Source organism: Python bivittatus, unplaced genomic scaffold (genome assembly GCF_059951505.1).
Source record: "Python bivittatus isolate LINGU-HERP-01145 unplaced genomic scaffold, Pbiv_v1 ctg000220_np1212, whole genome shotgun sequence".
NCBI classification, from domain to species: Eukaryota; Metazoa; Chordata; class Lepidosauria; order Squamata; family Pythonidae; genus Python; species Python bivittatus.
In genome coordinates, this window is record NW_028277048.1 from 30,867,075 (window position 1) to 30,880,243 (window position 13,169).

Below are 13,169 nucleotides of genomic sequence, written 5' to 3' on the forward strand. Positions count from 1 at the left end.
TATTGTCTTTTCTCTGATCAAAGAAGTCAATTTAGCCATCTCAGCAAGTTCCATCATATTCACAACCATTCCTCCATTGTTCAGTCTTTTATAAATTTCATAAATTTCAGTCTTTTCAGCCACATATTTTCCCATTGTTCCATCTGTATTATAACCAAAATTTTTAGCCCACTTCATCATACATTCTTTCACTTGTTCTTCTTTTTCAAATTTCAGTAAAGGTTTATATATTTTAGCAATTACATGTTCATCATTCGTACACAATTCAGTCTTACAGTGTTCAAAACTATAAATTCTTTTTTCCCTTGACAAAATTCTAGTATCTCATGATAAGTTAGCCATTTGTGTTTCCCTATTATTTCTCATCTATAAAATGCTTCTTGTGCTGAGAGCCACAGAGGTGTTTTTGGGCACAACCTGGGTTTGTATCTGTTCCATATGCTCAGTATGGCATGTCTAACATAATGATTTTCAAAATCCACATTAACCTTGACTTTATCGTACCACCATTGGTAAGTATTTCAGAAACATGAATACAGTTTCCTAGTTGCTGTGGTTCATTAATTAAAACAATATTTTTTGCACCAAAACCCAAAGGCCACTTAAAAGTATCAGTAACATACTTACCTTCCTACCAACTGGCTGTCAGCTAACATCCCTGTTTTCACTCATGGCATCCTATAAAGAAAGGACTGTTGCCAAATAATTCTAACAAATCATGCACAGATTCTTTTTGTGTTACTTCCTCCTCAGATAAAGCCAACCTACCAAGCCGGCCACCAGTGGCTGTCTTGCCTCTAGGAACTGGCAATGATCTGGCCCGCTGCCTTCGTTGGGGTGGAGGTGAGTAACAACTACCAGCAGGCCTAGTAGTCCTTCCCTCTGCTAAACCTATGAACTCCCAGAGCTTGAGCATTTGCTTTGATCTTATGAAGGCTATTCATCATATCATATTTCTTCCAAGCCTTGGTTATGACCAGTGAGCCTACTGAATACCAGCATGGAAAGGAACTTGAGAGGAAGGCAACCAAACTAATGAGCTTAGTCAGCCTCTTGATTTGTTTCTGGAGTTGTAGATTCTGGGTATGGTCTATTGTGGTTCCAGGAGATCCCAAAACTTGATGTTTGGCCCCATCCCCACCTCATGGATGTGCGAGAGACGCCATGTTGCTCCAAGGAATGTGAATTATTAGTTAAATTGAGACCTTTCATTTTTTCTAACAAAAGTTCTGCATGTACAAAGATTGCAGCAATTAAGGAAAAGAATGCAGTAGTGAAACTCTAATCAGCATCTGACCCAGAGAGTTTCAGAGAAGGAGCAACTGATAATTTAAACATGGTTTGGAGTCTTGAGAGGGAGATTAGATTGAAGTGCAATCAAAAAGTTCTAAACTGCACTAGGGAAAGAAGAAAAAACTATTTGTACTGAAAAAAAGATAGGAAAATGGAGAGAAGCTTTGGATTTTTTCACTTGCTTGCTTTTATGAATTTGAGTTTTGATTAAAGTGGGACTAAGTAGTGAATGAAGGACTCTACTTTCTATTTGGGGGGCGGGGGCTGGTCTTTAAGTCATTGTTGATACCTGGCAACTGCCTGGACAAGTTCCTGCAGTTTTCTTGACAAGATTTTGGAAGTAGTTTGCCATTGCCTGCTTCCCAGAGCTGAGAGAGACTGGCCCAAATCCATTGGTTCATTAATTTGGTTTCTTTTCATCTCTACTGTGTGCTCTTTTGATTATATTTATATCTTTCTGTACCTTTAATTTGTAATGAAATAATTACAATGAAGGAAGAAGACTTCATTTATAAATGAAATCTAGAAGTATGTCTGGGAAAGGATTCTATTCTGACAATAAGGTTTGTTGTTGGGAATAAGGTGATGTCAAAATCTAAAGCTTTAGGAGACAGATGAAGTTGAGCTCTAAATAAATCCCATTTAGAAGTAGACTTCCACAACATGATTAGGCTTCTCTCATATTCTATCTTTTAAAAAATCCAACCTGTAGAATTTGAATTCATATATTCATGAGTTGAACATATGAGTCCAAGTATTAATACCTCACCATTTATAATGAGATATAGCAATTAAGAGGGATGAAGCCCAGTTGGGGCACCCTTTCTTCAGATCTCCACTCAGCCATTTAATTTCTGCATACTTCTCATGGTCACTGCCTTTCTGAGCAGGAGTAAATAGTCAAAAGCACAGCTACACATCTGAAATGAATCAACTTCTGCTTTTTAAGGGCTTCTGACAGAGTTAGCTCTGTATCACAACTGTTTTCCATTCTGGCTTAAGTTATTCCACACTAGCAATTTATAGCATCTTGTAGGGCTACCCAACCATTTTTGTGCCAAAATAATAGTAAAGCAGGCAATCTTTATATCACTTTACTGATGGGTAGGTGATGCTGTGAAGATGTTTTAAGTTGCTAGTATGAAAACAACCTTAATTTTGCTCTTAAACAGTACCAATATGAGCAGTAGCATGTGAATTAGTGTTACTATATAAGCAGGAAAAACAAGCTTGAACTTCCGGGCTGGATTCACTCTTAGTTGAAGATTGCCTGGACAAGGTGAGAAAAGGCCAGATGACAGAGTTTTTTCCCTGGCCTTTCCTAAAAAGTGTGATCATAGATCAATGACCGTTAATTCTCCTGACTAATGCTCTGTCCTTTCCCAGGTTATGATGGTGAGAATCTGGTAAAAATACTAAAAGATATTGAAGCAAGCAGCATCTTACAGATGGATCGCTGGTCAGTGCAGGTGATGCCAGAGAACCCTGATGAGAAAGGAGACCCTGTGCCCTATGAGATAATCAATAACTATTTCTCCATTGGCGTAGTAAGTATGGTGTGGAGGAACAAATGAAAACACCAGAGAAGGATCAAGAAGGCAGGGAGAGGATATCTACTCTCTACATGCACCAAGAGAAAGAGCAGCAATGGTGCTGTAAGCTTGTCGATGCCCCTGAAGACAATAGGCCCAGGAAGAAAATGGCCATCATAAACAGCCACAGGAATGAATAGGCAGAAGGATTTAGTGAGCTCAGACCAACAGGAGGACACAAGGTGGTAGCATTGGGATGAACTAGAGAGGATGTTAATGGATTTAAGAAATGGAAGGGAGAGAGTACTTGGGGTTGTTCCACTCTTGCTCTGAGATGGGGCATACCCTTCCTCATGGTTGCCTCTCATCTCAGGCGTCTCTCATCTCCACAAAGCATCTCTTCAGTCCTGACTTCTTCTCTTTCACTTTCCTTTTCTTCAGGATGCCTCTATTGCCCACCGATTTCACGTCATGAGAGAGAAATACCCGGAGAAATTTAACAGCAGGTTAGTTCAGTTGGGGAAGGGAGGAGGGGGGAGGGAGCACCTAGTGCTGCTATCCTGTTTCTTTTCAAGGTTGATTTGGCAGCTTTGGAATCTCAAGTCTTCCTCTGAAACCTGGCCTGTTTAATTCTTTTGTGTTCAGGAAACTCTGCCTCTAGCAAGGTCCCCACTCCCTTTGACACCGTGATTTGATTTTCCTGGGAATATGTAAGGGCAGCTGCCACATGGTCACATAGAGAGGATGGTCCTGCACTGGGCAGTGAAAAGGGAATACTCTCCCATGGAGTGGGGCTCTTGGCTGGCAAGCCCTGCCAGTGGATGTGCTTGGGCAGAAGTGGGGCTCACCTGTGCACCCTTTCTACGTTGCCCCTTTTCTGAATAGGATGAAGAACAAGCTCTGGTATTTTGAATTTGCCACATCAGAGACCATCTTTGCCACATGCAAAAAGCTCAAGGAGTGTTTGTCTATAGAGGTGAGCATTTTCTTTGTGGTCTTGAGGTAAGCAGCTGTTCTGGGATGGGAATGCTATTCACTCCTTTAACCAACATGCAATTCTTTGCAGCAGTGCCTACCATAGAGTCAAGCTTTAGTATGAAAATGATTTTGTTTTGGCCTTGCAAATTGTTTCCTTTGAACATGTCTAAAGTGCTTTTCTTTCTTTTATGCTGATTAGCCAGGAGCAACCTACTACATATTTGGCATTAGGACCAACTCAGACAAAATAGTTGATAAGAAGCTTGAGCTCTCAGACCTTCCTGCTCATACTAGTGTCCTTTCTGTGCTTTATCCCCAGCTATGCAAGGATGGATTTAGAACTTGGATTCTATAGTGCTGTTCCAATTGCATTCTTAAAAAGCCAGTTATTGTGTTGCTCACCTTCTTCTTTCATGTATATCTCTACCAAGTGCTGCGGGCAGTCCCTTGACCTCAGTGGAGCCCTTTCTGGAATAGCTGTCCTCAATATTCCCAGCATGCATGGTGGTTCCAACCTCTGGGGTGAGACCAAAAGACCTTTGGGGGAGGCAGCAGCACGTAGCACAGCTGGAGGAGCAGCACAGCCTCAAGTCATCACTGAAGCTGAAATCCTGAAGAACTGTGTACAAGGTGAGCCAGAAGGGTGGTTAGATGGTACAAAGTTTGGAGCCTTGTAGATTGGGCTATTTACCTTGTAGGTATGACAGATAAAAGCAGGCATGTCTTGAGAGGGTGAATGAAGAATGGTGTACGATTCCTAAGAGGCCAAGATAGATTAATATTGTGCTGCCCCTTCAGAAACATTGCAGTGAGGATTTACTAGGAAAGCTTGAGATCATGGGGTGACTTTTCTTATCTTTGGCTTTTCTCCCTCTAATTTTCTATCCAGATCTGAGTGATCGGAGGATGGAGGTGGTGGGCCTGGAGGGTGTGTTTGAAATGGGACAGATCTACACAGGTTTGAAGAATGCAGGCACACGGCTGGCCAAGTGCTCTGAGATCACACTGAGGTAAGTGGGCTGTCAAGTCAATGAGTGTATTGTCTCCTCTTGCAGTTGCTGTTTGAGACTATCACAACCTTTCCTACAACTTTCCCAAAGAGGGCAGGGGAGGAAAGAAGCCGTGCACCTGACCATGGTACATGTGAAATAATAATGCCTCTGTGAACATTCAGAGTGAATTTCTATTAGTAGTAATTGACACCCTTCTAGGCTGAGTTGAATCAGTACAGTTGTATACAATGACTCAGCCAGTGTTCTTAGGCAGCCACTATCCCTGAGCCTCACCCCAGTCCTACATCTGCCATATGAGACTAAGAATTCTGACCCTAAAGATAGCTGTGGTAATAAGTGATATGAAGGTGTGGTGGTGCTAGTTGTAGTACCAACAGATCAAGGCAGGAATTCAATGCTAAGATGCCCCATATTTACTGTTATCTTCAGCACTTGTTCTTTGTATAATGGCATGAGGACCTCTGCGAAATCTGGGTGTTCATAATCTCATGCCAACTTCCTGTTTTTCTCATGTCCTTTTTGCAGAACCTTCAAACATCTTCCCATGCAGATCGACGGAGAGCCATGGATGCAAGCGCCGTGCACAGTAAGCATCTACTAAGGCCATATTCTGTGTTTTATAGGGCTGGAGATGAAGACCTACCTTGGCGAGGGCACAGAACTCCTACGAGAAGCTGCCTTATTATAGGAGGCTTTCTAACCAGCTCATGCACACAGCCAGTGTCATTTTACAAAATCTCAAAACTGCAATGCGTTAATTGCTGGAATATGAAAATTGCTAGGAACAGTAGATGAAGGGGTTTTATTACTTTAAGCTAATCCATAAAGGCAGACATTTCGTGAGAATATATGTAACCTAAATGATTTCAAATAAAATATAATTTCACAATGTCCATCGGCAATGAATACCAATTAAAAGCTATCAAGAACAGATGAGTTTTTAAAACCCACTTGAAAGCAGCTACAGATGGGGCCAGCCATTTGCCTTCTGAGAGGAAATTTTATGAAATAGGGCCACTGAGAGGCGTTCAATCTATCTCTTGGGTGGTCAGTAAGAAGGCTTGTAAGAGTGATCTTAAAACTTAAGTAAGTTCATGTCATATGAAGGCAAACCTCAAGCTTCAAGTGATCATTGGCTGCTTTCTGTATAGCCAAAAGAACATTTCCTGCACCCCCACCCTTTCTTACAACACAGCTGATCAGTGATCATCTGGGCAATGAGGAATAAATGATTATTTCCAACAGTGATCTTCATCAGGATGGAGTATGATTGATTTAGTGGAGTATGATTAAAGCCTTTTCCCTTCACCGGTGGTTCTGTGTGTAAGCAGGAGAAAATGGCTGCATAACATGCTTAATCGGATAATTTTAAGTGCTGTTGTATTGTGCAAATTCATTAGCCTGACCTTTTCTTGGCTAAGAACACCCACCACCACCAAGAACTCTGACTTAATTGTAGAGTTACTTATTCTATCCTGGCCTAAATATCACACATACTTGGAAGAAAGATGAAAGAGAATTAACCCTCTCTCTGCCTGAGCCTTCTATTTTTGCTAGGTTTTTTTTTAGTTTTCAGTATGGTTTTCAGTTAAAAAAAAATGAAAGAAAACTGGAGAGTAGTTCCAACTCCATTTGGGTCACTGCAGATTTTTTTTAGGACATTTTTTCTCAAATTTCCAGAAATACTCCAAACACCCAGGAAGTGACAGCCACCAGAAAAGCTGGTAGGCTGTTTTTCAAAACTGCCACTCCTAGCAAACTGAAGCAAGCCACATTACTAATGAAATAGTTGTCCAAGAGTAGCAGCAGGCATAGTGGGGATTGGACTGGTGGGTATGTTCTTGTCCACCCAGAGAGCTCTAAAGGCCAAAGTATCACTTCAAACAGGCTGGCAACTGCTAAGTAGTCCTCCACTTCACCTGGACTCAGATTAGGGCTTTAAAGGTCAACTAACTGAGCTGGAAGCTCTATCTTGATGGATTGATTGAATGCCATCAGGTCAGTGTTGACTTTTAGTGACCAGATACCTATCTATGTCTTAGTTTGGGGAAGAGGAGATGCAGCCAGACAGTGATTGGTGTGTTCTAATCATTCAAAAGCTGTGGTATAGATGGTTGAATGGGCAAGTGGAGGAAAGGCCTGAGTCCTGCTGAAGTGTTGACACGTCTTGTTCTGTCTTTCTTTCAGATCAGAATAACTCACAAGAATCAAGCTCCAATGCTCATTGCACCGCCTCCCCGTTCCTCCAGCTTTTTTGGCCTGAAAAAGGGACCTCAGGAGACCTAAACAGGGTTTCTGTTCCTTTCAGGAAGTAGCTGCCTCCACAGAAATGCAACTTTGGGGCCTCTGTTGGGAAATCCTGCCGCTTTGCACCACAAGGATAGCCCTGTTCCGTCACCACCATCCATAGCAAATTAGAGGAAGCCAAACTTCTCCTCTCTAGTATTTGACAAGGCGGGAGTATGCTATATCAAAATTCTTAGCTTTTGCAACACAGATTGGCCTTGCCAGTTTCCTAATCTGAAGCAGGAGAACTTGGGCCCTCTACCCTTTTAGGTTTTGCGGCACCCTGTAATTTGGTGTTGCCCTCAGGTTTCCTACCTATGTTAGTATCCCTTTTAATGTGTGGATGCCAAATTCTTCCTTTTTTGCCCACCAAAAAGCCTCTGTACACTGCTGTCTCTTGTTCTTCAAATTCTGTTCCTTGTAGATTTTGCTCTTTGCACTTGCAGTAACTACTGAAAGACAATGGTGGCACCAGCTGTTCTTTCTTTCTTTTCTTCCTTCCTTCCTCCTCCTCTCCTCTCCTCTCTTTATTTATTATGATTCCATGCCAAGTCCTTCCCTGTACAGTTTTCTCAGAAGAGCTTCAACGTGGTAATAAAGGGCTGGGCTTGGATTTGTTCTCCCATTGTAGTCAGTTTTCTTGGTTGTAAGCAGATATTAGTTCTTAGGCTGTGGGTGTCCCAGTTTTTAAAACTTTATTTGCCTTTTGGTCAAAGCTTGTAGAAAATGAAACAAGGCGTTTTATTTTGCTGGGGATACGTATGTGCATGTGCATGTGTAAGTGTGACTACATGTACACAAGCAATCTTACATGATTTCAGCCCACAAAGGATAGTGAAATGGAATCTCACCATTGGCTCATTTACTTGCAGTTGTGGGAGCATTGTCTCAGTCAGGCCTAGCTACATTGGCATTGAATACTAGGGCAGGAATAGCCCTTTAGATGTGATGAACTTCAACACCTAACCAACACAGCCAGTGGCAAATGATGCATTCAGCAACATCTGGAGGGCCACAAGGTCCCCCCCCCCCAGGTTCTTTGCACACTGGCTTTGTAACTGCTTGCAGCTGTGCAGCAAAATATGCCCAGAGGCATGGAACACTCGTGCAATGCATTGCAATCGTATGGAGGATCCAAACTGAAGACCAGCATATTTGCTGGTACAGCTGCTCATGATGAAAACCTTAATTGGATTTATAAAGGTGTCAGCCTGGATTTGCTGTGTGTTTCCTGCTTTGTGGGTTATCCTGCACTATATTGTGTGCAAGAAGGCAGTGTAAGAATTTAAGGGTAATAGCAAGCACTATAGATTTTCACTGTTACTGGATTTCTCAAATCCCTTTCACCTTTAGTCTGTACAGTATATGGATAGTTATGACTTTAGGGCCGTGGAAACAACTTCAACTTCATTCCTACTGTGGGAACAACCATGATCCAGGAGTATGTAATACAAGAGGGATAGTAGCTGAGTTAAACATGTGCATTAAGAGAAATAGCTTTTGTTAGAAAAGCCTCTTGTTCCCATAAATGACTGTGATACGATTAAATTCTTAAGACAAGTTTACCAGCTGTCAGTTTATCTTCTAAAGGAAAGTGTTTTTTTTCTACATTCCTGTTTTTTTTTAAAGTAGAAGAAAATAAGTAGGAGTATCCATCTGTCTTTTCAATATCAAAAATGAGCCCCCCTCCCAAAAAAAGAACATGGTTCCCAAAGCATAGTAGGCATGATTAGGGAAAAAAATGTAGTCTATCAAAGAAAGATGTTTGCTATAGTCATCCCACATTCTATCTGTCAAGGACTGGGATAGCTTTTTAGTACCAAGTATGCAAAAACTTGTTCAACAAGATTAGGGGGGCACTAGACAATTGTCAAGAAAGTTTTTCACTATCCATCTTATGAAGTCAGAAGGCTGCTTTTTATTTCAGATTAAAACCTATTGTTTATTCCTTTGTGGCACGAGGGTTGTGCTCTGCTTCAGAATGTATCCGAAGACTCAGATGAAGATTCCTACCATACTTCTCCAGCTGAAATTTCCAGGCACATGGCACTACAGTGCAATTGTATTGTGTGAAGACCCAACACTTTTTTTCTGTTGCAAGGCGCCCATGAAAGCAGAACATAGTAGAAGAGCTTATTCCCTTTTCCCTGAAATCATCCTTACCTTTAGCTGATTTTATCCCCATAATGTCTCAGGCCTGCCTTTGGGAGGCACAAGCTTTAGAGGCCAAGTGTTGGTTAGGGAAAGAGTAGAGCATTTATTTTCCCTGAATTCAGCAGAGGCTGGGTTCACCTCGTTCTAAGACATCAAAGGGGTTGGTTTGTAATGGTGAGTCCAGCCATTGTGCTTTGTAAACACTGGTTTATAGCTTAGTGTGAACCCAGCCAATGTGGCTTATCAACAAACCATAGCTAGGTGATGTATGAACCATTCTCTCCCTCACACTTTCTTCAGTAAAACATCCTCTGCTGGAGGGCTGTGCAATAAAGGAGGAAGACTCTGGCTTGTTAGACCTGGTTGCAATATATTGTTTTTGGCCTGGGATGGGAGATAGGGATCCATGCAGTATCTCAGGAGATACCACGCCTTTCTCAACAGAAGGGCAGGAGGCCAAAGTCAATGAACATATCATGTTTGAAGAATTAAGGCCTTTCCATACTTCCATTTTTAGCACAATAGAAGTGCAGTTGTTCATCTACTGTATCTAGCTTTGTACATTTGTTGCAGCAGTATCACGTTTACACACACAGAGAATCTGGCACTGCGGTTTTTGTTTGGTGACTTGTACAATGAAAAAATGCAGTTGGTGTGTCTGTGTTGTAGGATCATATGGGAAAATCCATAGCAATTTTAACCTACAGGTATTTGTCTCAGAAGTACAACGTGCTGATATCTACGGTTTCCAAGGTTCTGGAAACCGCCGTGGCTGTTTTCATGAGCTGCAGACAAGTGCTGTGTATGTGCTCTTGCATGTTCCCAAGTGCCTGTTTCTGGTTGAATCTGAAGCACTGCACAGGCCTAACCTGGTTAGAAAGTCAGGCTGAAACTGGGGAGGCCCAGTTCACATCCCCATTCAGCCAGGAGCCACACTGAGTGATGGGGCTCAGAGCTCTGCGATTAAAATGGGAGCGAGGGGAAGCAAGAGGCACATGGCCTAGGGCTTCCAGAGGAAAAGCACAATGTAAGTACTGTGCATTACTGGTAATGAGAAAACCTGCTACGTCATTTCAACGTATTTAAAAGCAACATCTAACACGGCTCTCAACTTAGCAGCATGAACTGGCAAAACGGAAATAAAAACATTTCAAAATAAAAGACATCAGATGTTGCATAAAAAAAGAAATACTTTTTTGTGCCTGCTGAGCATGACAAGGCTACTTAAAAGGGTCAGTATTCACAAAGAGTTTCTTAGATTTTATTGGACTTAAGGATGCTTCTGCATTATTATAAAATAAGGAATGAATCTGAACGCAGGCATCCTCTATTGAAATTCTAGTAGGGTATGGCATGGGTGGTGCGTGAAGGAAAGCAGGCAGTCTGGTGGTTGTCTCCAATACTGTAGTGGAAACAAAACAGTTGGCTGCACCAGAGTGGACTCCATTCAGAACTCTGCCTTTAGTCTTACACAGCCTTTACTCTGTCTTGGTGTTAGTAATATTGTGAAAGTTTTAGTCCAGTTGGGACTCAGGCCCTCAACAAATCTTGAATTAATGTAACCTTCATGAGCCTGGGGCCCTCTGGATGTGTTGGACTACTGCTTTTACATCCTGGAACCAGTCTGACCAATGACCACAAGTCAAGGATGCCTGACTGGGGAAAGGTTAATTAGGAAATGGAAGAATTTATACAAGAAGATATACCAAGATGGGCATTGTGGCCAAAAATGTGCAGCTCTAAACATCATAGTTTGCCCTACTGTAGGATTGGTTCCACACCCAGCAATTCTAACAATATCTGTTCAGCAGACATTGCTGAGTTATTTCTACCTTGGCTGTGAAACATACTCTGCAAGTGCTGTGAAGCTAGTTTATTTTTTGAGATGCTCTGGTTCTCAGGAGCTTATGGGTGGGCTATTGATCCATTTGTGGAAACACTTGCCTCCTGCTCCTTGCACCAGCAAGAGTTTCCAGGGAAAAATGGCTTTGATGACTTTTCAGCACTTCACATAACAACTCCTGGGATTTTTGCAGACAGCCAAATAAATGCAGTATGAAATAAGGATGAAGATGGGGAAGTCATTTATTTTACTGGCCTTTAACATCATGCAGTGGGTTTAGTTTTCTGGTGTCACATTCTTGGCATCTTGGAGTAGAGCAGTAATTTTTTTCACTCATTTCTGGAGTTTCCAAATTGCTTTGGGGGGTTTCAGGAGCAAAAACTGGTGTGTGGGAGGAACCAAAACCACCTTACAGTAATAGGCTCAAATGGGACAAATGATAATCCCTGATCATTCCAAAATCTTCCTGATGAGAACTTTTTATTGATTGAAGTGACTTAAGTGATCAGCTCTTGCTTGCTGCCTTTGCACTTTCTGCCTTATTTCACCCTCAACTGCAGGTAAGTTAAACCTGATAAACCCCAATCTTACTTTTGTGGATAATGATACAAACGTAATAAAGAAGAAAACCCTCATCAGGATGAGTAGCCTTCTTGCAGAACTATGCCAGCTTTTGTTTTCCCCCAAAGTTTTGTTATAAGGCGATACAGGAAGTCTTCATATTGCTGTGGCAAAGTGGTTGATCTGTTTTTGGTGGTGGTTTTCCCAAATGGCTTGTAGCTGCTCATACAGATATCCATCTGTACTTAGAAAAATCAAGACAGCTAAACTAGTCTTAGATTGGAAGTCAAGCATATCAGTTTAGTTGAAAAGCCCCCTTTATACCCTGCAGTTTCAGAATTTGTAAAGAGGTCCATCCCTATACAACAGTGTTTCTCAACCTTGGCAACTTTAAGATGCGTGGACTTCAACTCCCAGAATTCCCCAGCCAGCATGGCTGGCTGGGAAATTCTGGAAGTTGAAGTCCACACATCTTAAAGTTGCCAAGGTTGAGAAACACAGCTATATAATATTTTGTCTTCACCTACTGAATTACTCTGTGTCAAATTATTTTTCTGTATTGGAGTGGGAGTGGTTGTGTGCTTAAGTGACTTTCATTCTAACAGATGGCTCACCCATCCCTCTGCATTCCATGACTTTGTCCAGAAATGTAGGACCACAGCAAACCCTGCCTCGCCTGCTGTCCAAGAAACCCTAGACCATGCCCTTGCCTGAGAATTATTTTTGATTTAAATTGTGGATTCCTTTGCCTGCTTTGACTTGCTTCATATCACTATCTGCCCAGGCATCCAATTTCAAAGGAGATTTTGAAGTTACAAGAATATGAAATGGTTGCAGATATTCATGCTCACTTTATATCAGCCTGTCCTGTTTCTCCTGTTCTCAGTGCTAGCACCTCTCTTTGGAAGAAGTTTTTCCAGAATTTGAGATGCCACCCTCGTTCCCCACTTCTAGCTCTAGAATTGCCCAGGCATGCTTCTGTTTCTTCTCTCTCATCTCTTTCTGTAGTGTTCCCTGGAGCCACCAGTACCCCAGTTTGAGCTCTGGTATATTGCTCATGTGCAGTGTCCATCAACGGGGCAGCTGGAAATCTATTCCCTTATGAGGTGGCCTATTGGCGCTGACCAGGTCAGGCAAATTCTGGACTACCATTCAGCTAGCAACTGGGGAATCGCCATTTGACTGCTCTTCCACACATAAATGGCTCACATGGTGTAGACAATGATCACACTGAGAAGTAGTCCATCAACCTTTGATATATTTGTTCATGACACATAAAGGAGATACTGGTTTTTTTTTAAGAAAAGATGGACAAACAAAAATTAAAAAATACTGATCTGCTCCATTGGTAAATGATACCAGCCTACCATCTTGTTGGTTCTGTCTGGGTTTGCATGATATGGGTTAAACCTAATTTGCCTCTTCCTTGGGGAAATGCTTATGCATAATGGTAAGGCACTACTGGGGACACCTTGGAAGCAACCAACTCTGAGCCATTTCAAGCATGGC

At 41.9% G+C, this 13,169-nt stretch overlaps 1 protein-coding gene across 7 annotated transcripts in view; it reads left to right on the forward strand.

Annotated features, from left to right (window-relative positions):
- The window catches only part of DGKA (diacylglycerol kinase alpha), a 66,261-nt gene extending 55,744 nt beyond the window's left edge, over positions 1-10,517 (forward strand). For 3 of the 7 annotated variants that reach the window (XM_088138246.1, XM_007427003.3, XM_088138245.1), the window contains 8 exons: positions 754-843; positions 2,680-2,840; positions 3,267-3,331; positions 3,711-3,801; positions 4,235-4,433; positions 4,693-4,813; positions 5,342-5,402; positions 7,004-10,515. In XM_088138246.1, coding sequence (XP_087994372.1) covers positions 754-843; positions 2,680-2,840; positions 3,267-3,331; positions 3,711-3,801; positions 4,235-4,433; positions 4,693-4,813; positions 5,342-5,402; positions 7,004-7,102 — 887 coding nt within the window. In that variant the 3' untranslated portion in view covers positions 7,103-10,515. Of the gene's footprint in view, positions 1-753; positions 844-2,679; positions 2,841-3,266; positions 3,332-3,710; positions 3,802-4,234; positions 4,434-4,692; positions 4,814-5,341; positions 5,403-7,003 lie in introns of all 7 variants that reach the window. The other 4 variants (XM_088138247.1, XM_025165920.2, XM_088138244.1 and 1 more) reach the window with 2 other exon arrangements.
- Positions 10,518-13,169: the final 2,652 nt, after the last annotated feature.